Source organism: Gossypium raimondii, chromosome 9, assembly GCF_025698545.1.
Source record: "Gossypium raimondii isolate GPD5lz chromosome 9, ASM2569854v1, whole genome shotgun sequence".
Classification (NCBI taxonomy): domain Eukaryota; kingdom Viridiplantae; phylum Streptophyta; class Magnoliopsida; order Malvales; family Malvaceae; genus Gossypium; species Gossypium raimondii.
This window is the reverse complement of record NC_068573.1, coordinates 39767371-39791567: the sequence shown is the minus strand read 5'-3', so window position 1 is coordinate 39791567 and position 24197 is coordinate 39767371. Positions and strand designations below refer to the sequence as shown.

At 32.2% G+C, this 24197-nt stretch overlaps 2 protein-coding genes and 1 long non-coding RNA gene across 3 annotated transcripts; 2 read left to right on the top strand and 1 right to left on the bottom strand.

The window, feature by feature from the left end:
- Positions 1 to 2081: 2081 nt before the first annotated feature.
- Positions 2082 to 5392, top strand: LOC105799629 (protein SMAX1-LIKE 3). The gene is made up of 3 exons (XM_012630296.2): positions 2082 to 3608; positions 3712 to 3964; positions 4084 to 5392. Exons 1-3 carry the CDS (start codon positions 2416 to 2418, stop codon positions 5218 to 5220), a joined length of 2583 nt encoding a protein of 860 aa, XP_012485750.2. The 5' UTR covers positions 2082 to 2415; the 3' UTR covers positions 5221 to 5392.
- A 10078-nt stretch (positions 5393 to 15470) lies between these two features.
- On the bottom strand, positions 15471 to 17276 carry LOC128032403 (uncharacterized). The gene is made up of 2 exons (XR_008188500.1): positions 16800 to 17276; positions 15471 to 15625 (listed from the first exon to the last, which is right to left on the bottom strand). It is a non-coding gene; the product is annotated as an uncharacterized LOC128032403 (long non-coding RNA).
- Positions 17277 to 22219: 4943 nt separating this feature from the next.
- On the top strand, positions 22220 to 23297 carry LOC105799628 (uncharacterized). The gene has a single exon (XM_012630295.2). The coding sequence runs from the start codon at positions 22512 to 22514 to the stop codon at positions 23181 to 23183; it is 672 nt and encodes a 223-aa protein (XP_012485749.2). The 5' UTR covers positions 22220 to 22511; the 3' UTR covers positions 23184 to 23297.
- Positions 23298 to 24197: the final 900 nt, after the last annotated feature.

Genomic DNA, 24197 nt, shown 5'->3' with positions numbered 1-24197 from the left:
TTAGGTGCAATAGTAAAGACTACCCAAAAAGAAAGAAGAACAAAAATTAAATACAATTAATTACCATCTAGAAATTTTATTAAAAAATACATGAACTGAATTGAAAAGCACATTACATTTAAACATACTAGTATTAGAATATAATATTATAATAATTTAATTTAATAATTATTAAAATAATTTTTGGAAAAAAGTAAACTAATTAAAATAAGAAAAATAAATTAAATAATAGTATTTAATAAGGACGGTTTTATTAAATTCACATTTAAAATATATATTTTTACAACGATACTCAAAATGTGTTTTATCTTTAAACATTAAAGCCTAGTTTTAAAAAATATAAGAATGGTACCCAAAGAAACCACGACAAACCTTGGCAGGTATGTCATCATGTCAAGTCATTTAAAATGCTAAATACCTTCTTGGGCTTTCAATACAAAAGGACATTCTTCTAGTTTTTCTTCTGGGGGTTTTTTATATCGGCAGCTATGAAGTTTCCATTAACATACCATGTGAGCCTAATATCTTTCGTATCAGACTGCAAATATTGAACGGTTTGACAAAGAATGTTTTGCATTTCTGCAAAAAAGGAGAGAGAATGTTGTGCATTAAAAAAAGAAAGAAAGGAGAAGAGTTAGAATTAGAATTAGATGATTGAGGAATGAAAGGGAGATCTCTCGTTTTCTGTGCAACAAAAATATGCTTTGATATTAGTTATATATATGTATATGAGAATTCCAAGATTTACATAGTGGTGTGAGTGTATCTCTTCTTTCTATGTAATGGCACGCTGTCACTCAGGAATATAAGAGCAGTAGTAAATTAAGATGGTCCAAACCAAAAGGCTATATCTCCCACTCACCCACCCTTTTATATCTTGTATTTTGCATGGCTCATAATAATATATATTCACATGTTGTTATAGCAGAATCATATATGAACCCCATTTTCTCTTCTTTAATGGAAGCCATTAATCAAAGGTATATGATTTAGTGGAACATATGTTCCAATTCCATGCAAATTATTAAGTCCGACAGTTTTAAAAAAACACGTTTATTTAATCTTTTTATGTAATATATATTTATCAAAATCTTATAGTAAAATCAATTTTTAAGTACAATCACCACAACTGCCTTGTTTCCAAATGATTTGGTACCATGTAATTGGATATGGTAAAAAGAAACCATACTCGTGAAAAAAGAAAAAAAAATTGCCCTATGGGACTTTGGAACTTCCTCATCATATGATTTTCTTTTTAAATTTTGCTTTTTTAACTTAGATGATTTGTTTATTTTTGAACTAAAGAGAGGGTCCAAAAGCTCCCCTAACTTTACGAAATAATGAAGAGAGAGAGAGTTGTGCTTTGGAGTTGTGTATATTTCTTAATAATCCCAATGAAAAATATGTAATATTTGCATTTTAAGGCTATAAGTCAAGAAATGAAATTACGCAATTTATTAAGGCTAAACCCCATTCTCTTCTGGGTTTTGAGGGATTGAAATTCACTGCAAAAGCTTCCTTTCTTCTCTCTCAGCCTCACTTTAGAGCCACCAATTTGCTTCTCCACAATTCCACATTTGCCCATGCTTTTATATACTTAAATCATTTCATACTGCAAGGCCTCTTTTGTCCTTTTACATTAATTCCTCAAGCATGTAATTACTACATCACATACTTTCACTTGGCTGATTTCACGTGGATAAAAAAGAGTCTGCTTGAGCTATGTTATTAATTAAAAAGGTGGTAAGATTGTGTAGGCTTCAAGGTTACAAAATCAAAATGATTATGTCTAGATTTTGTTGGTGTGCACTGCACTCGAAAGATAAAGGCGTCGTTTGTTGATCATTTTTAGGGTAAATATACCATAATGTTAAGTTACTTACTATATTTATATATTGCATAAAAGAGAGAGACCCACTTCGGTTAGCAGTACCGTATAATATATAATATATGGAAAAATGAGATAGAAAAAGAGAGTAAGCAAAGCTGAGTTGCCTTTGATACTGCTGCATCCGTCCTGCTTGTCAGCACATGCATTCCACTTTCCACTACAAAATCGACTTTGGACCCCAAAATTTAACCTCACCTACAAGAAAAGCATAGCCCACCATCTCATATATTTCACTCTCTCTCACCACCACCCCCCAAAATCTAAATCTCTCATCCTACACACTACACTACCTTACATAACTCCCTTCTCCCACCTTTCACCCACTGCACTACCTCTTGTTTTCTGCTGCCGCCCTAACCCCTATCATCCTATCTCATGATTTCCCTCATCTTTTCCTTCTGTTCAAGCTGCAGCATCCATGAAACTTGAACTTCTCCAACTTTCCTTCATCTAATCATTTGTTCCTAAGCCTCCTTTCACCACATACTTTTGTATAAAAAAAGGGTTTTGGGAGAGACAACAACATGAGAGCTGGGGGTTGCACAGTGCAGCAAGCTCTAACAAATGAGGCTGCTAACGTCGTAAAGCAAGCTGTTAATCTTGCTAGACGACGTGGCCATGCCCAAGTGACTCCCCTCCATGTAGCAAGCACCATGCTGTCAGCTGCTACTGGTTTGCTCCGCACGGCTTGCATTCAATCCCACTCCCATCCCCTTCAGTGTAGAGCCTTAGAGCTTTGTTTCAATGTTGCCCTCAATCGCCTCCCCGCTTCGTCATCCAGTCCCATGTTGGGAGCCCATTCCCAGTATCCTTCAATCTCTAATGCCTTGGTTGCTGCCTTCAAGCGTGCTCAGGCTCACCAAAGACGTGGATCCATTGAAAACCAGCAACAACCACTGTTAGCAGTTAAGATAGAGCTGGAGCAGCTTATAATATCTATATTAGACGATCCTAGCGTAAGTAGAGTGATGAGAGAAGCGGGGTTCTCTAGTACACAAGTCAAAAGCAACGTGGAACAAGCTGTGTCCTTAGAAATCTGTTCCCAAAACGCTCCTTCCACAAACAGTAAATCCAAGGAAAGTAGCAATGGTAATTTAGTCCTGTCTCAATCTCCTACAGCTTCTCAGGTTGGGAATAGTAAAGTGGAGAAACAAAGAGGATCAGATCCCATAATTAGGAACGAAGATGTGATGTTTGTGATAGAGAATTTGATGAAGGAAAAGAGAAGAAGTTTTGTGGTGGTAGGAGAGTGTATTTCAAGCGTACAAGGTGTAGTTAGAGCTGTGATTGACAAAGTTGACAAAGGAGATGCTCCTCAGTCTTTAAGAGATACCAAGTTTGTAAACCTACCCTTCTCATGTTTTGGGCATCTAAACAAAGTGGAGGTTGAGCAAAAACTTGAAGAGTTAAAGAGCCAGGTTAGGAGCTGTTTAGGCACAGGGATTGTTTTGAATTTAGGAGATCTCAAATGGGCTGTGGAGTACAGGACAAGTTCAAGTGAGCAAAGTAGGGGATATTACTGTCCAGTGGAGCATATGATCATGGAGCTTGGGAATTTGTTGGGGGAGAGTGGAAGGAGGTTGAGGCTCATGGGGGTTTCTACCTTCCAAACTTACATGAGGTACAAATCTGGCAATCCATCCCTCGAAACTGTTTGGGGTCTTCATCCTCTAATCCTTCCTGCTGATAGCTTACGCTTGACTCTCATCACTGACTGGTAATTAATTTCATCTTTTCATAAATCAATTACTCAGATTTACTACGGCCTTATTCAATCTTTTATAGATTTTTTTAAAATTAAAAAAAAAAATCTTGTTCAGTGATGCGCAAAGTCAGGTCACAAGCAAGAAAGTAGAAAACGGGTCAAGCTGGAGGATTTCGCTTGACAATGGAGGGGATGAGAATAAGCAACAGCTGACTTGCTGTGGTGATTGCTCCACCAAGTTCGAAAATGAAGTTGGAAGCTTACAAAGCAGCAGTGCATGCAATAGTGAGTCCACCACCACTTCAAGTCTCCCCCCATGGTTTAAACCATACAGGGAAGATAGCAGAGGAGTTGGTGCCAATGATAAGGTTATAATCACATTCCCCAGGATAATCTTCAAACCAAATTATTGTGTCCAAACCACATCCATATACAAAGTTGAAAACTAACTTTTTCCTTTTGTTTTTATTTTTTCTCTACCGCCCAGGACTCTGCCCTAGTCAGACAACTTTGCAAAAAGTGGAATTCGTTTTGCAATTCAGTCCATAAATTACAGCCATATCCCATATCCGAAACAACCCATGCATTCTCTTCTGTTTCTCCTCCTTCCTCTACTTGTTTCTTTTCAAATGACAAGCACCATGACTGGCCTGCGCTTGAACCTAGACAGTCTTGGAGAGACCATCCTTTATGGATTTCTGAAACACTTGAAAAGACTGCTGAACCCACCAGTGCTAGTTTGAGATTATATATTCCAGAACATAATTACAAGGACCCCAAACAACTCTTATCCCCAAACCCTAATTCCACCCCCAACTCAGCTTCTTCCAGTGATGTGATGGAGATGGAATATGTTCACAAGTTCAAGGAGCTAAATGCGGAGAACTCGACCACCCTTTGCACTGCATTGGAAAAGAAGGTGCCATGGCAGAAAGATATAGTTCCTGAGATCGTGAGCACAATCTTAAAATGCAGGTCAGGGATGTTGCGAAGGAAAGGCAAGTTGAGAGATGGTGAGTGTAAAGAAGAAACTTGGTTGTTTTTCCAAGGTGTTGACGTTCAAGCTAAGGAGAAGATAGCCAAAGAGTTGGCAAGGCTTGTTTTTGGTTCACAAAACAACTTCGTCGCCATTGAATTAAGCAGCTTCTCATCCACAAGAGCAGATTCGACTGAAGATAGTCGAAGCAAGAGATCAAGAGATGAACAAAGTTGCAGTTACATGGAGAGATTTGCTGAAGCAGTTTCCAGCAACCCACATCGAGTGTTCTTCATTGAAGATGTTGAGCAATCAGATTATTGCTCTCAAATGGGTTTCAAAAGAGCTATTGAGAGAGGAAGAATAAGCAAAGCAAATGGAGAAGAAGCTGTCCTCAGCGATGCTATCATCATTTTGAGCTGTGAAAGCTTCAGCTCAAGATCAAGAGCTTGCTCCCCTCCTGCCAAGCTAAAATCCGATGAAGAAAAAGTGGGTGCATTGGCATTGGAGGACACGACAAGTCCTTGTGGGTCATTGGACTTGAATATGTCCATTGATGATGATAGTCTCCAAGAGGAATCAATCCATGATATTGGGCTTCTTGAATCTGTAGACAGGAAGATCGTTTTCAAAATTCAGGAATTATAAAAATAAAATAAAAAAATCCTGTAAACCCTTCCAAGTAATTTCCCTTTTTTTTTTTTTCTTTTTTTCTTTTTTGGTGAAAATTCTCTTTGTTCAAATAGTCTTTAGATTCTTAGACATTTCTTAGGGCTGGATTAATACAAGAAAAACCAACTTGCCTGTTTTTGTAAAATTACTTTACGTGCATCACTTAAGCTTCTACTCTATTATTTACATACAAATTAGTTATCAGATAAAAATAAAATATAATAATTTATCATGGATAGAAAAAAGTTGAGTACCCATCCACGTTAATTTATTAACATGTACACCACTAAATATTAATGTAATAAAATGCCATGGCATGGTCAATTCATGAAGTGATGAGATGCCAACTAGGGTTCTTTTCTAATTCAGGGATGTTCTAATTGTGATAGACATTAAACGATTACAATATTTGAAAGGAGATCATTTTGATTGCACAATATCAATATATATATACCTTTGATTACAAGGAAGTTTGATGGAGGGAAACAACTTGGAAATAAGACCACTGGGCAAAGTGCCCTTTTTGAAGAATAATGGTGTCAATTAAATATATTATTCAAACAAGCCATCATCTCTGCATGTATTCTATTTTATTGCTAAATTTAGAGATATTGGTTACTGAAAGTTGTTCCTCAAATAGCCTTCTTCCACAGTTTCAATTTGGACAATCATATGCTTCATAGTCTTATAGACAATCAACCATTGCACCTTTTTTTATTTCTATATCTTCTTTGGGTTTTTAGAAATGGGTCCCTAACTTCGTCTAAAAGGAAAAAAAAAAGGTCCCTAACTCCCTATATCTTTTTTATTAAATGATTCAACCCGAGGACAGCATTTTGGAAATATTTTGGTAACAAAATATTGGATGCTTCCAATTAGTATATATAAAGTGATAAGAATCATTTCTATTTCCTTGCAAAAGCAAATCAGAAAGATTATAGGGTTTGATAAACATTAAAATGAAAATCTTCTCAAATTTAATTTTGCTTAGGTTGTCGATTAAGTTTTAGTTTGATTGGTATCATTATTGTTGTCTGCGTAAGAGAAGGTGAGTTCGAATATGTAAAATGTATTTATCCTCTTATTTAAGAGTTGAAGAGGAATTATAAGTAATTCTAGATATTACTTATTAAATTTAAGATAAATTTTAGTAAATATAAAATTAATTTGAAATATTTAATATAAATATCCAAATCAAATCATCTTCATGACCCGCCTTTATTTAGATATCATGACTTCGTTGTGATTTTTTTCTCTATTATTCCTATATTACCTAAAAATATAAATGTCTGTAACAATATTAATATTTATTAAATTAAATTTTGTGAGCCTTAGTCAATGTCAAGATATCAATATCAATGTAATTACACTTTAATTAATGGCCTAGTCAACTTCCATGGGGAAATTTAAGGGCCTGTGTCTATTAAGTCTCTTCATTACCTTAATCTCTAATATATAAACTCAACCTCCTTTAAGCGACGGTGGTTTTTGAACCTATGTGATGGCATAATAATTAAAGGTGTTTATCGTTCTAAGTGTGATTTAAATTCTAATTATATTTATTGTTCGAGCTTTGCTCTGTTATTATAATTAAAAAAAAAAACAATGATTTTTTTCATGCTTTAGTACTTCTTGTTTTAAATGACACAGATTTGATTCTTACTCATCTCTAACTCTGCTTATCATAAAAGTGGATGAAATATAGCAACATTCAACTGAACCGTCATTATTTGGTAGAGTAGGAAAATGGAAGGAAAGAAAATAAAAATTTAAAAATTCATAATTTTGATCTAATATACAGTTCTTTCTCATTTTCTTTTTCGGTTTTTATACGTTAGAATGGAAAAGGATCATCTCTCCTATTAATTTTCTTTTATATATCCACTCCTCCTCCTGTCCACTTTTAACTTTTAAAACTGATATTTACAAAATGATAGACGAAGAATGTTTTTGACTTTATAATTATAACTAAAAATTAGAATAAATAATGGGGGTATGTTAAGCAGATATGCAATTGGATGGATGAATTAAGATAGTGTATATTACTAAAATGAGAAGAAGAAAAGAATATATGGTGTGTTTAGGCTTAGAAAAGGGAGCTGCTTTAAGATGGAAACTTATTGCTTTTGACTTGAACTGAAAGTGAAGTTGCCCTTCTGTTGTTTGACTCGAGTCCTATCAACACAACCATTTCATTATATTAAATGCAGCCTATTTTCTGACAATAAAAAATTAATGAATAAATCTGTTGCATTTCTTTTAGGATGAATGAATGAATCTTTGATCGGAAGTTTGATTTTCTTTTTGTAGAATTAATGAACAAATCTTGAAAGATGATGTATAATAAGAAAAACTGCAAAACTTGTATATAATGGTTTGGATATATACCAAGAATAGCATATATGTATATAAAAAAATTATGGAATTGAATATTAGTATATTCTGCATAAATACTGGAAGTGGAGGAGTTAGTCGTGTCACACATATGATAGAAAATAATTTATATTAAACACAAATTGGAGTGAAAAACTACTTTCATTCAGCATATATATTATTGGTAAAATATGCTTTAAAGTCCTCTATTTTTTTATTTAATTTTTTTATTTTTAAATTTTAAAATTTTGAAATACTTAACAACCATGTAACAAAAATTGACACTTTAATGAACTTGAATTTAACCGGACTTTTTAATTTAGAAAATAGAGAAATTAAATTGCTGGAAATAAAAGTAGAATAAGGGTATAATCCAAAACGTAAGGGTTGTGCAACTTTTTATTTCTGCTTTAGGCTTTTGGAATTAAAATGGAGAAAAGCAAAATCTTCACTAATATGAAAAGAGAAAAGAGATGAGCACTTCTTTTTATGCTTAATTTCTGATGCGTTTTGTTTTCTAAAAGAATATAACACTTTTTTTTAAAATTATTTTCCCAAACCCCAAACATTCTCTCTTCTTTGGGGGAAAGTTGGGGTATTACCAAATCCAAAGTAACCCTATTTTACTACCATTAAACAAAAGGTGATTTTAAATTTAAATTTAAATTTTAAAATCCACAAATTTGATCCCTTAATTAAAATGTATGAAGTGAAGGAAAGAAATGGTATACTTAGATAAGCATCTCTTTCTACTTTAGAATCACAAAAAGATTATTATCTCATGACACCTTTAATTTGGACATAAGAAGGGAATTTGTCGTTTTTAGCTTTTTAAAAAGATTAGGGTAATAGGAATTAGTGCTATTCAGATTCCATACCTCTCTTTCTTCTTCTTTTAACTAATCCAGCTTAATGCTGATTTTATATTCTAATTAATCAACTCTTTTCTTCCTTTATTATTTTCCCTTTCTAAAAGATACAACCCTCCATTTAACACTGCCTTTCTCTTTATCTTCTTAATTCTTCTTCTCCCCCCTTTTTTTTTTCTTCTTCTTTCAACTTTTCACCTTTTTCTTCCCATTTTTCATTGCTTAATGAGGTGGCAACATTCTCTAACCTCTCATTACTTCTTCCACATTAATGCCTTTTCAATTGCTTCATCTTTAATTTCTACTTTCTTACTCAAAATTTCATTATACCCCCAACACATAATTCTTACCATGTTTATTTCTACTCATAATCTCTCTCAATTCTTCAATTGGATAGAAATCAGATTTATAAGTTCTAAAATTAACATGTTTTAACATTATTTTTAACGCATTTTTAGGTGATTATCCAATGTTAATTACAATTTTTATGCTCTCAATCCTTTAAATTAATGTTTTGATGCTTCATAGAGTACTTGGAAGCAAAAGGAGCAAAAATCGAAGCATCGGCGCAAGCTAAAAAAACCACACAGGCTGAATCATTCCACATGATCATGTGGTAGGTCGTGTCAATTTCACAGGATTGCGCACCAAACTACAAAAAATCGTGATTTTTAGGTTTTTCAAACATTCTAATACGTATATATGACAAAAATAAGAAGATATGAAGGAGCCGTCAGAGAATATCCAAGAAAATAACTCGAAAAACACCATTGAAGTCGACTTGGAAGCAGATTTCCGTCAAGATTGAAGATTCTCAGTTGATTTCTTAGGAAGTTATCATTAGTTTCTTTATTTCTTTTAGTTATACTATGTCTTGGATGTTTTTATTTTCAAGTATGAACTAATTTTCTAAATACGTAGGGGAGATGAACCCTATGATGGATTTTGTCGTTTGATTTTTATTTTACGCAATAAATATTTAGTTTCTTGTTCTCAATTATGTATGCTTAATTCTTACTTTAATATTTCTAGATTATTGATCCATGTTTGATGTGCTTAAATCGGCGGTTGAATAGATCATGTTTAAGATTAGATCTTGCATAATTGAGTGGAGTTGTATGCAATTCTAGAAATAGGACGACATAAATCTACCGGATTAGAGTCAAATCCAGTAAAGGAATCCGTAACACTAGTTAATGCGATAATAGAGTTTTAATTAGAAAAAATTTTCAATTAATCAACCTAGAGTCAGTTGTTCTTATGCTTGAAAAAGATATTTGCATAATTTAGGATTTCTACGGATCAAGATGCTAAGTAAAGAAATTGCGTAATTTAGATTGATAGTGACATATGAAATCTAGGCGGATTCTTTCTTGGTTGTTATTCAATTATTTTCGTGATTTGTTCTTTGTCGTGTTCGTTAATTAATTAATTTAGTTATTTTTAATTTTTAATCAATCACTCGAATTATTCGGTTAAATAATAGAAAACGGTAATTACCAGTACTTGTAGTCCTTGTGGGAGCGATATCTTTACTGACTGTATCTAAACTATTAATTGATAGGTGCATTTGCCTTAGTAAAATTTTTAGTTAGTTCCGTGGGCATTACGGACTTAAATGCACTTGAACTCATATTCTTTTAATTCTTACAATAGCAATAGTGTCGATGTAACTAAAGTTTAATTGGCCAATTCTTTTTTTTTTTTTTGCATAATGACAAATTTAGCTTTTAACAGTTAGATCTTTTGTTAATTTAGCCATTGTTCTTCTTCTTCTTTTTTTTTAGTTAAATTTGACTCTCAAACTTTAAAAAAGAAAATTCAAGGACCCACAAATTTTAGAAAACATTTTCTTATTACAGATTTTCTTTTCTAGCATTAATGAAAGAAGGGTAGTCGGCTCTTTAAACTAAAAACGTGCATATTAATATTTATATTGATTAAATACATTGTAACTGATAATTAGCAGGTTTGATATTTAAATATACATAGTTTGATTTCTTATTTTAGAGTGAAAAATCATATAAAAGAAGAATAATTATCTTATATATTGTTATTGGAGAAAGAATTGTAAGGAATTGTGATTCCATATGATTTCTATCTCTTTCCAATGAAAGAATGACAAATCATATTTTCTACCCTATTTTTAGTTAACAGTGGAGTAAAAAATGATACAAACGAGTTTAAATAATTAAAGAAAGACATTTGGTGTCACTTTAAATGAAGAGTGGGTGAATGTAATGGCGTTTAATATATGTAAAAAATATGTGGGTAAATCATATAATTTAATGATGATCTGAATGATAGATTGTAGAAAAGAGTGTGTTATCTTAATAATTAAGATACAAACCATCCTCAAAAGCAGGAAGGAAAGAAGGAAAATAAAGCTGAGATGGATTTAAGAATAAAGACGATGTACAAAATGTTAATTAAACCTACAGAAAGTGGGTGTCCCTTTAAAAGCAAAAGCTCTTCTCTCTTTTTTTATATGGTTTTATTTTAAACCCTCCCCTGGTTGGAATTGAATACTTCCTTGCAGGGGCAAATCTATTCATCATTTTTTGTACCTTCACCCTTTTTCTTTTTTATTTTTTTCACTCAGCCAGAGGCGTCGCAATTACATTAATGGGAGAAAAAGGTGAACCAATGTGTTTTAGGGTGGGAAAAAGTTGACAGAGATTTGAGAAGTGGACAAATTTCATTGATTTCTTTATATATATTGACGATGATCGTAGATAGTTTAGAAAAATTAAAATATTAAAAATATTTTAATTTAAGTAGTAAAGAAATAATTTTATGTTTATTGAGGGTACAGATTCAAATTTCAATATTTGCAATATTTTTATTGTTTTTGAAATAAAATATATATAAATGTATTCTCGTAATAATATAATTTATTTAAAAGTGTGTAGAATTATTTTAGTAATTTCTGAACACTAACTTAGCTTAGTTACACAAATAATAGACAAAAAAATGTGGGTAAAATAGTTTGTGGCTTTTGAAGTACACCCATACATTATTTATGTTTAAGAAGCTAGTTTATAAAATAATATTAGTGTTTTAATTTTAAAACATATTAAATATAATTATATTTTATTTTATTAATTTCATTTAAATAATTTGAAGTTTTTATTTATGAAATTTTAACTTATTAAATATTTAATTAAGTTAGATAGCATTTATTAGAAATTATTTGTACTGATTTTAATTAAATTATATGGTATTTATTATTAATTATTTATAGTGGTCAAGGATCAACGGATGATAACAATGAATGTATGTTTAATGTTATAAAAGAAATAATCCAAAAATATGAAGGTTAAAGTAATTAAATAAAATTTTGTAGGATGTTTATTTTTTCCTTTTAATTTTAGTTTAATCTTATTGTCGAATATTTTCTTAGACTAAGTTTGATTTTAAGCTTGTATTATTCATAATTTTTAAAATAATTAATACTCCCCTTCCTACTAAATTGATCACACTTTACACTTTTATTAGTAAAATATTTTAACTTTTACCTCTTTTTCTTTAAAATATATTATGGATAAAAATTTTAAAAATTATTATAAAAATCTCAATGAAATGATTTTAAATATATATTTATAGAATTTAATTGCTTAAAATATTAAAATAATTAATGTCAAACTCGTATAGTAATGTGTGATGTAATTGCATTTTGTTAGGCAAACAATATAAGAAATTAAAATTCTTTTTAATTACAAGAAAATGTAATTAATTTGTAATAAAAAATATAATTAATTACACTGTCATCACCCCCAAAAGGGTATAGAGATTATAAATCAAGGCTTGTATAAAATTTATAAAGAACTTTACCAAGTTACCATCTAAAAAAGAAGGAACTTTACCCTGTTTTTCTTCTTTGAGATTAAGTAATAGAATAAGATATGGGAAATATGAAAAGGTATAAGTGGAAGTAGTTTTTTTGTCAGAGAATAGGAATCTAATCAAATTAAAGGAGATCAACTTTATCCTTAACCTAACCTAACTCTTTAACTTTCTTTCCCTTAGCCAATAGCCAATATATATAAAAAAAACAACCATGTTGACGACCAAATGAAATTCAAAGGTTTCGACCAGCCTGGAGAGGGCTGTGGCTGTGGCTACCACGTAAACATCAGTTATGGCTATCCCTGTCCACCCCAATTTCGTAATTAAAGATTGTTTTAGGTGTTGAACTTTTAGATGAATTGATTAAAAAGAAATTGAAGTTTTTCCGCTTGAAGGGCATGACCTACCTTCTGCTTCTCTCAAACCAACGAGTATCCATTCATTTGGATCAAATAAAGCCTGCGAAGTTCAATTTTGCGGATGCTTGGGGTGATGATGTTGCATCATCATTTGGATATCAGCAGGATATTCTGGTTCTTGAATATATACATACAAATATCTCTGTATGAAAATTCATCACATTTATTGTGGGTATCTTATTATTTTTAAGAAAAAGGAAAAGACATAACCCTATCTAAATTTCACTTGAAACGTTTCACCATCAATATGTGAAATATCCAACTGAAGAGCTTTTAAATAGGGAATAAACATGTCTCTTTCTTTTGAAACATAAGTAAAATTATATCAGTTTTATGAGTCCTAAAATTCCCTCACACTGACGAATATAAGGACTAAAATTTGGCCCATCAAAATGGGTGGAGCCCCTTAATTGTCCCTCTCTTCCAAAATGAAAATCCCGTATTTTGTCCCAGAAAAGGGATCAATTTAAGGCTCCTTTTTCTTCTAAATATTAATATACAATACATTATTCATAGTGGAGGGTCTAAAACTTGAGCCAAAAGCCTTACCAGGATAACAGACATACTCATTAAGGCAACAACCCTTCTTTGCTTTTTTGGAAGCCAATTAAGCTTATTCCTTAACCTTAGCTTTTACTTTTCCAGGTGCCCTTGGTTTATTTATCTATCTTTTCCTTTCATTTGGAAACCTTTTTCTAACAACCATTACAATTAATAATTCATAACTAATAACTTTTTGGGGAACTCTCTTTCTTCATTTCATATATAGTTTTTTCTTTCTGCCTTATATTCAAATCATGGTGCTCTTTTATCATAAAGCTTTCATATATATTCTTTTAAGACCCTTGAAGCATATATTGCTTTTACAACTAGCATCAAAGGACAGCTTATTAAATTATTTATTATGAAATAATAATAATTGTGAGAGGGTTGCTGTCCCTGAATTCAGACTGTTTAATCCTCCCACCATAAAACATCATTTTGTGTAAATTAAACACACACATACATACAACTTGGGAACAGAAACCACCTTTTAATTCTGAAACAAAGTAATATTTGGATTGGCTCCAACTTATAACCCTAACATCTCTTACCAAATGAATTCAAAAGCATTTCCCAAGAGACAAGATTGAAACAAAGAGGGGGGGCAATGCAGTAATTTGCATGGATTTCCAGGTTTTATGAACAAACAAAAGAGAAGAGAAGAGAAGAGAAGGGGGAAGGCCCCATCTTTAAAGACCCACCAATGAAGTGTTGGCATCTACAAAAGACAACATAAGCATGGAGACAAAGTTTCCACACACCTTAAACCCCCCCTCTTTTGCAGACTTTAAGAAAAGGGGAGCTAACGTATGGGTCTTTCCATAAGGGTCACTCACTGTCCCCAATTCCCTTCTTTTTTGAAATTATGGTGAGGGGGGAGGGAGAGTCTTGCATTGCATGAAAGTAAGGGAAATCTGGGATCCCTAAAGTCTCATTCATAACAATCCATGCATAGATATTCCCATAATTCCCACCCATACCCAGTTATTTGTATTCATTACTTCTTTTTCCATCTTTTTTAATCTTTTGGGGGTGGGGGGGAGAAGTGTTGCTTTTGTATGGGTGTTATTTTTTATCATTTGAAAGTGATGAGAATTGAGGGATCCAAGGAGTGAGGTGAGGGAGAGAATAAAGAGATGCCATATAGTACTTCATGTGCTGCTGTTTTCTGTTATAGTTTTTTTCCCTTTTGGTCAAAAAGATAGCTCTGGGACAACATAACACGCCTGTATATAAAATCAACAAGAACACCCCCTCTACCATTTTGATGCTGCTTTTCATGATGATTGTTGGGTCGTTTTCTTAATCCATTTTTTGGGACAAGTGAGAGAGGATCTTCATCATACACATCAACACTATTAATCTTCTTCTGGCCTCGAATGTTTCATACAGTCCATTATATTGGTAAAAGAATTGCTATGTTAAGCCCATCTCCACAAAACCAGCTGGCATCATTGGGCCTGTTCTACACTTTGGGAAGCTTGCTTAGACCATCACCATACCTTCCAAATTTACCAACCCATATGATTTCTTTTCATTTCCTTGGGAATATAATGGTGTTTTTTATTATTGGATGAACTCTTAAAAATGAAGCTAAAGTTAAAAAATCTTGCTTAAAATATATACTTTTCAAATATTTGAAATTTAATCCCTATACTCTTTTTTCTAAAAATTTTGTAACACCTCAAAACCCGGTCCAGAAGTTTTGACCGGATTCAGGAGGTCACATTGGCTATTGAAGTGGCCCAAAAACAAATTACTAATCGAAATTCTAAATTTCTTTTCAAAAACCATTTTCTTCCTATGTTTAACGAATCCGATAAAACTTAACTTATGTTTTGCAAACAGTGGTTTAATTGTCGCTAAAATTTAAAAAAAAAACCAAGTTAAAATTCCTTGATCGATTTGGAAACACTTCAAAATTTGCTAACCGTTAATCGATATTACAAAATCAATGTAGCAGTGGAAAACACATTATTTTACTATTACTCAAAATTCGTAAAAATGTTACTTTCATATTTGATCGTTTATTAAATCATCACAGTCTCAAAAATCCATGTTTCTATATTTATAATAATCATGCATGGAAACACCCGTTTAGTTCCAATACGAAAACCCATAGCTTTCAAAGTCCAAGTTTAATTCAGACCAAACATCAACTTACAAGTCCAAATGAAACTTACACCACAGCCCATAAAATTTATTTAAAGTCTGTATGAAAACAATTTATCAAAGCTTACAAAAAACTTTATTAAAAACCAAACCGAATTGAAAAAAAATTCTGAGACCTCCGATATGCCGAGTCCAACACCTAAATACGAGGGTTACCTGAAAAGGAGAAATTAAGGGAGTGAGCTACGAAAGCTTAATGTGAATCTTAAGCAAACGTAATTACACAGAGTCGAACAGTTCACTAAGTATTACAAAATAACTAAATCGAATCGTTAACAGAAATCTTATCAGATTGGCATATCGCATTTTTGTAACACCTAGCAGATAAGCAAAAACGTATACACATAGAACTGATCGAACTCGCAATGACCGAGATCAATACAATTTCAAATATCACATCGAATTTAATGCATTATTTCACATTATCCTTAGACAAACATGCAAATTGCATTCAAATGCAAAATGTCACAAAACCCCCACCTATATAGTCTCTACACATCATCTCCAATCAACCGTCACACACTAAAAATAGGGTCTTTTTTAAACCCTTCCATCCTCTACACACCACTATCGGGTTATGGCGGACCCATCCAACCAATCCACACCATGGAGTGGTAGTATGCCACTTTTAGTAATGCGGAAATACTACTAAAAATATAAAGATGTAGCGAAACTGCTAATACAAACTTCCTTCACTTCAAAACCATGTCCCAATCACAAATGCAAATGCAAATGGTATTATACATACAGATATATAGAATTGAACATTCTCATATTCAGTTACCAACGGCTCTCAAACATATTTATAACCAACATCAATTAGTCAGATGATCGACATACGTAAATTTTGTTTAACACTTTCAATCAATTTCATATTACAAAATTATTATAACAAGTCATCAAGGAAGAAAACATAAATGAATTCATGAAAAGTAGTTTTGAGTGTGACACTAAAGACAATTAGTCCACATAAAATACAAAGATAACTTATAAATGAAAATGAGGAACGAGCATTACTAATAACTAAACAACCTAATGCAGGATCTAAAGCGGTCAAGAATTGGATGCATGAAAAATCCTTGTCTTGATAATAATAAATGGGTATTTTGTAATATAAGAAATGATAAAAAGAAAAGAAAATTAAAATTAGCTAATATAGTGGGAAACCATAAGAAATGAATAACTCCAAGAACATAGAATAGTTCGTTTGTGGTTCGCACACCATAAAGTGGATGAGTGCTAATGGGTAGGTCTTAAGTCTATCAAAATAATTATGCAAGTCGTAAGTCAAGTTTTTAAAAAAAGCAAGAAAGGTGAAACAGAAAATTACAAACTGTAAAAAGTTGAAAAATCTGCAAACATAGGACCACACCAACCCTTGCTACAAAACACGAAATTAAACCACAATATCCATCCGCAATTACGACTATTAACGTCCTCCCAAACGCCAACAAACGATCGATTTGCCACCACAATACTAATTCCATAAAACTTTGATGTCAACAGTGAAAAAAAAAGGAAAACGAATGAACTCCAATGAAACGACAATCAGCAATTATATTGAAACAAATAAAATGGGTAAACTAAAGAAATGGTGAATCAAAGAAAGGAATAAAAATAGAAACGATGGCAAAAGGAGAACAGGTAACCAAAAATAAATGTCTGAAAAATTGGGAGAAAGAAAAAAAATTAACCTCCTCTAACTCCCACAAAGACTCAAACACGAGACTTAAGGGTAAACTAATAAGCATCTTATTACTAAACCAGCAAGCTCACTCTGTCTCTAAAACACGAAAACAAATTTAAAAGTCCCATCACACCCAATGACTCATCCTACAAACTCTGATTCTTCTAACCCGGTCCCTCTATTTTTCAAATTTCATACCCAATTATTAACAATCTTAAACTTTTTGTTTTTAAATTTATTTGTGTGACATTTTGAAAAAAAAATACTCACTTGATAGTCATGTAATTAAAAAAAATTATTGCAATAAACTTGAATTTAACAAAAAAAATACAAAAATTAAATTCTAAAGTACAAATACTTATAACATATTTAACCAATATTTTTTATTATGTAAAGGTATAATATGGGAGGGCAAGCACTATTAAACTTATTTTGTGATTCATGATAGAGTTCCTTGTTGTATGGACAAGAAGTGACCACATTAATACAAATGGCCCACCCCAACCGCAAGTTCTATTTGTAAAAAGTATATAAGCATTCACGGGAACTAGCCCGGTTCATGTGCCCATTTCACCAACTTCACTTATATTTTATACGATATATATAAAAGAATATTTATGAAAATTTTAAGTTTAGGGATAGTGTTTTGAAAATACTTTTTTAGTTATATTTAAAGTGTATCTCATTTTTAATATTAAGTTTTAAATGTGGCTTTCTTGCCATTAATAATAAACTTTAAATAATAAATAATTTTAAACATAATGCATTAAATTATAACCAGATTAGAATTTAAAACTAGAATTTCAACACAAATTACAAAATAATATAATTGCATCGAATTATCATATAGATCATACATCAAATCATATATATAGGCTTATATGTTAAATAAGTCCTTAAGAAAATGCAAAAAATTAAATTAAAATAATTAAGCCCCTGTATTAAATTTGCACTCAATTAAATCCTTGTTTTTAACTAAAATAATCAATTAAGCCCCTCTGTTAACCATTTTTGTCGTTGACCACATTGACCTTTAAAATAAATTGATGGACCAATCAGATGGTGACATGTGGAATCTTCGGGTTCAATACAATATTTTTCCATAAAAAAGATTAAAAAATCAGAAAAAATATAAAAAATATAAAAATATATATAATTCTAATAAATTATTATAAAATTAATAAAACATATTTTAAATTTTATAAAAACATATTAAAATTCTTTAAAAGTTATCAAATGTATTAAATAAAATTTATATAAATTTATAAAAAATATTATTAAAGAAAATCATAAAAACTTGAATTAGACCGAATCAATCGGTTAGAACCGAATCTAATTTTTTTTAATGTTTTATTTAATTGAACTAGACAGGTTAGTTACATTGACAAACTGGTGGCTTGACCAATTCGACCACCAGTCCGATTTTGAAAACTTCGGTTAGAATATTTCATCCTAGCATATGCTAATAGTTAGATAATGAAATTTTGATTTGCTAAAAATATTTTTAAAAAAAAACCAGTTCAATTGCTTGATTTTTAAGTCAACCAGCCTAATGGCTTTCCCAAGACCAATACCCTTACCGGTACCTTTGGAGGTTGAAAATGAGCGAAAACGGCACCAAAGTAGAGGATATCACAATATAAAAACCTTGGAATCGCGATACCTCCAATAGACTTAAAGATTGGAGACCACCCTTCACTGGTATCGCGATATCCACCCTCCAAGAAGACCCCCAAGTTCAAAACTGACTAGGGTATCACAACCAACGCGCCAATCACTCAAGGCTCGTGTAAGGGTAATTTTGGCAACAAAAATTCATTAGCCATCAACCTAAAATAACCAATTTTAGCCGAGGAGAAAGGGGATACACACATTAGTTTAGTTTTAGCCTTAGTTTCTTTAGGTTTTCTGTTAGTTTTTCTGCAACTTTTTCTAAGGTTTATATTTTCTCTTCTCCTTTCTTAGTTTTAAAGTTTATTTTACTGCGCTTTCTTCTTGTTCTTGGTGTTCTTATAGTTAGTTAAGTTAGTTATCACTGTAGCCTAGGTTTATATACACTTTCAATCTCTATACTTTGGTTGTAATGACATTTCTAACTTTAGTTAGTTAAATTTGTTATCACTGTAGCCTAGATTTATATACACTTTCAGTCTCTGTACTTTGGTTGTAATGACATTTCTAACTTTAGTTCAATGTATTTCAATTTCTTTTACTTTAAATCTATTAAAGTTTGCTCATTTTATATTTATTGCTTTAGATTTTCTTGTTGAATGCTTTTTGTTTCGTGTTTTTTAAGTTTTCTTGTATAATAATCTCAACTTTTATATTGTTTTTAAGCTTTACTTTAATGGCTTCTTTGCTTTTCATTTTTATGGTTGTTAGTTGTATTTCCAGCATGAATAGCTAAACCTTTAAGGGTAGCTGGTTGATGGAGATGTTGTGAGCTGATTTTTGGATAAATGACCAAATCATAATAAATTGGATTAATTAGAATTAACCTAAAAGCTTAGGATTGATGCCCCTAAGGGAACATCTAGACAAGTGAGACCGAGAGGTAATCTTGTTGTGCACCAATTCATTAGTCTCGGGTTACCTGGTGAGATCAAGAGATAAACTGAACTAAATTGTCTAATTTGGTAAAATTGAGACTGAGAGATAAAATTGAGTCACCTTAGTAATTTAAGCAATTTAAGTCTCTCATTCGAAGATTAGTGAACCACATCAAAGTCAACCGATCACCGTTAGTCATTTATTGGTTAATTTTGTAGTTTTATACTCTTTATAGTTTAGTCCGTATAGTAGCATATTTAATTTCTTTGCAATATTTTCTTGTTATGATTGTTGTACTATAAAATCATACCAGTAGCTGCTTAGACTCTATAGTGCACGCTATTTATTACTCAATCATCATCTCCTTTTGGTTCAATCCCTTGTAACACTCTGTGTTCCATCGGAAATATAAATATTACAACTGACACTATATGCTTACAATTAAAGCCACTCTTCAAATCATGCACAAATAATTGCAATGCATTAGGCAAACCGATAGTGTGTTTGGCTAAGGTTGTTGACCTAACATATTGAGAAGATATGTGATTTGTCTCTACAGGAAAAGATACCAACAATCTTAAATGAAGATAATGCATATTGTATAGCTCAATTGAAGGATGATTACATCAAATGTGGCAAAACGAAATATATTTCACCAAAATTATTCTTCACTCATGATCTTGAGAAAAAAAAAAGTAATATAGAAGTTTAACAATTTTGTTTTAGTGGTAATTTGATTGATTTTTTTACCAAGACATTGCCAACCATAAAGACTAGCATACAAGATTGGAATACGTTTTCTCAAAGATGTAATGTGATGTTGTCATTACGGGGAGTCTAAAACACATTGTACTCTTTTCCTTTAACCAATGTTTTGTCTTACCAAGTTTTCCTAGTAAATATTTTTAATGAGGTAATTTATAATAGGAGACTATGTACTTTTTTTCCTTCATTATGTTTCTATCCCACAGGGTTTCCCTAATAAGATATTAACAATGCACATTTTTCGTTAATGGACATCCAAGAGGAAATGTTGCAAATCTAAATGAATGTCCATACAACTCTTAACCCCTCACCCCCTTAAAGAATTTATAGGATACCATAATTATCTTTATTATATGTTTGTAACCTATGGTGATTGATGCCCTATAAATAGAGGGCATGTAAAAGCTTTTCGATATCCAAGTGACAATTGAATCATCCTTTCATTTTTCTATTATTCTCTCTTGTTTATTCTATATTTCTTTTAGTTTATAACATTTCTGTTATTTTCTCTTACTGTTCTCAATTCTTCTCATATTTTACATAATTTGTGATGGAGAAATTCATATATTTAAGAATTAATATAGGAATAAATATTAAAATCACACATGAACTTTGATTTTAATTTAGTTACATAATTTATATTTTAATCTAAAAGTTTTTAAATTTGGTTTTGGGTTTTGGTCGGATCAATATTTATTTCACAAATTATAATTGTACGTATGTATAATTTTGGCATAATTGCAAAAAAAAAAAAACCCTCAACGTTTGAGGGCTTTTGGGTTTAAGCCATTAACCTTTTTTTTTTCTTAACGTTACGATTTTTTTTCAAAAATCAGTCTAATTTCACAAACGACCCTAAACTCCTTCCATCCCCATTTGTTTTACAAAGGCTCAAATCCATCAACTTGTACTCTTACAGATCCCAACAACCCTTTACTTCCACCACCACCATTGCCGAAATCCCAGATTCTGACGCCGATTTCCATCTCTTTTCAACAACAAATCAGTGAAACTGAAATCACACCTGAACTAGTCCCAACCCATATTGATAGATCTCCTTCTATTTTGTAAAGGCTTAAGGCTATAGACCTCCTTGGCTCACAGATAACCATGAGCATTTCAAGCAGAATTGATATTTTGTGGGGGTATTTAGATCTGAGTATCTTAGGATATTCATTTTTTTTATATTTTGTTAATCATCTAGAAAGTAAATTTACCTTCTTCTTTTTTTCATTGTTGTTATTGGTGATAGAAACAGATCCATCAGAGTAACTCAAAAGAGTGTTAGATGTGAACTGTCTATCGTTGGTGGCGGTGGCTAATGAAGCTGAGGAAAAGGCGACTGTGTCGATGGATTTTGGGATTAAAAATGTAAGCAGAAGAGGCAAAATGGAAAGAAAGTGAAAAAAAAATAATTTTGTTAAATAGATGATGTCATCTATGATGTCGTGTGCTTATGTGGCATGCCACATAGGCTACTATGTTAACTTGCAATTTGATTAACGGTCAACATACATTGACCGTTAAAATTGGATTAATTTTTAAAAAAATCGTAACGTTGAGGGTGTCAATAAAAGAAAAGTTAAGGGCTCAAACCCAAAAACCCCCAAACATTGAAGGTTCTTTTTTGCAATTATATAATTTTATGTTCCAAGACTATTTAAGCATAACTTAAATTATTTAAAAATAATTATTAAATACAATCAAACCCATTTCATGATTAAAAAAACTAATTCTAAAACATATGATACACAATAGCGTTTGAACATTAAGTAGAAGAATGTAACTTCCAATGGCCTAGCCAATTCGAAAAGTCTTTTAAAGTTACAATCCCAAAAGGAAAAGGCCACGTCACTAGCTTCTCTACTTCCACGTCATCACTCACCTCTTACTTTTTCCATCCTTCTTCCCCGTACATTTTCCCAGAAAAAACCTACATCATTTTCATCCCTAAGAAAATAATAAAAAGTTATCATTTTTCCTTCTCCCACCTCAGTTGACTCTTTTTCATTAAACATACTGCTAAAACTGTGAGTCGCCATGAATGCTCCGAGCAAGCTTGGAATAGCCCTTATCGTTATCTTCGCTACATGTCTTTTAGCTCTTTTCCTAGAACTGGTTTACGTCCTTTGGAGTAAACGAAGGTTTCGTCAACGCATCATCGTCAGCGGCGGCGCACGTTCCATTGACTCCGAGTTTTCGGATTCACCTTTTTACTCTGCTGCTCCCTCTAAGGAACTTCTTTACTTCTTTTGCTGGAAAAACCAACCAGCTCGTGTGGAACCTTCCTCTGGGGTGGTGTCTCCATCGCCGACGGAGGCTGCCACGGCGCCTGATTCAGAGGCAGCCGGTACAGATGATGACGACGAGCTAGCGAAGTGGCAGGCGTTGTACGGGCAGTCGAGGGTGTTGTATACGATAACAGAAGAGGAAAGAGAAGGAAACGACAGCGTCGAGAACTCCGCTGATCAGAGTGAAGCGAAAACCCAGAAGCGGGCTTGTTTCTCGGGCGGGACAGAATCAGCTGGTGACGTGGAGACTCCATTTTCGACGCCGTGCGCATCGCCTCCTTACTTCACACCCTCGCCTTCTCCTGATCGTGATTTTGGGGTTGTGATATTTTCACCGGGAATTGACGAAGTAAGCTCGCCGGAAAATGACGTGTTGGCAGATGGAAAACTTGGGTTTGTGAGTTTAAGAATTGAAGGGTAGTGAGGTAAAGTCAGCCATATTTAGTGTTATAAAATATAATATATTCTAATTGACTCGTAATTTTCTACTTGTAAGATTGAACAAGTATTGTGAATCTATCATTTTACTAATACACACCATCAATGCTTCCCGTTATTAAAGGCAAAACCAAAAGTAGGTGAAGGAACTAAAATAGGAGAGGTGAACATTAAAAGTGGGTACGTTTTGATTTTAAGACACTGCGAGGGCACATCGGTAAGGTAACCGTTGCTTGTGGGCCTCCGTCTACGTATCAGAGTTTCTAAAAACCACCACCCTCTTTATTTTATATTTAAAATCTCTTTCACACTTTTTAACATCTTTCTCCCACAATAATAATACAATTACATTTATTCAATTTTTGTTTTTGGGTAAATACTGTATTTTTTTAAAACACAAGTTACTTAATTGTTTCTGTTATATTATTTTATCGATATCATAAAATTGTAATTAGTTCGTGAATTATGCACTTCCGCTAAGACTATATGAGGACCACATGAAAGTCCAGAGTAATTGATTTAAATCAGACTTTTATGTCAATTATCTTAAGATACGTAACTAAGTTAAAAAAGTCGTGCATATAGCTCACGTGGTGATCTTATTAGTCTCTCATTGAATCTCTAAATTATTTCTATGAAATCACAGTTTCCTCCAACTTTCATACTCCTTTCTTCATCAAACCATCAATTTTTCCCCTTAGTTTCTATTTTTTTTTCTTTGAATTGAACCCCACAAATTTATTTGAATTTAAGAAAGCGGAAAATCTATATTTTCTTTGGGCTACCCATTTTTATATATATTTGGGTCATCCAAAGCGAATTTTCCAGCATGCATATTCCTGTGAGATTAATCCTATATAAATATAATTAGCTGAGCAATTATTACATTTTGTACATGTCGAAACCGTTTTTTGAAAAACAAAAATTTAGTTGTCGACTTCAAAAATAAAACTGGAGTTGCCACCGATCCTTTATTAAGGTGTGATCGGCTCACCAT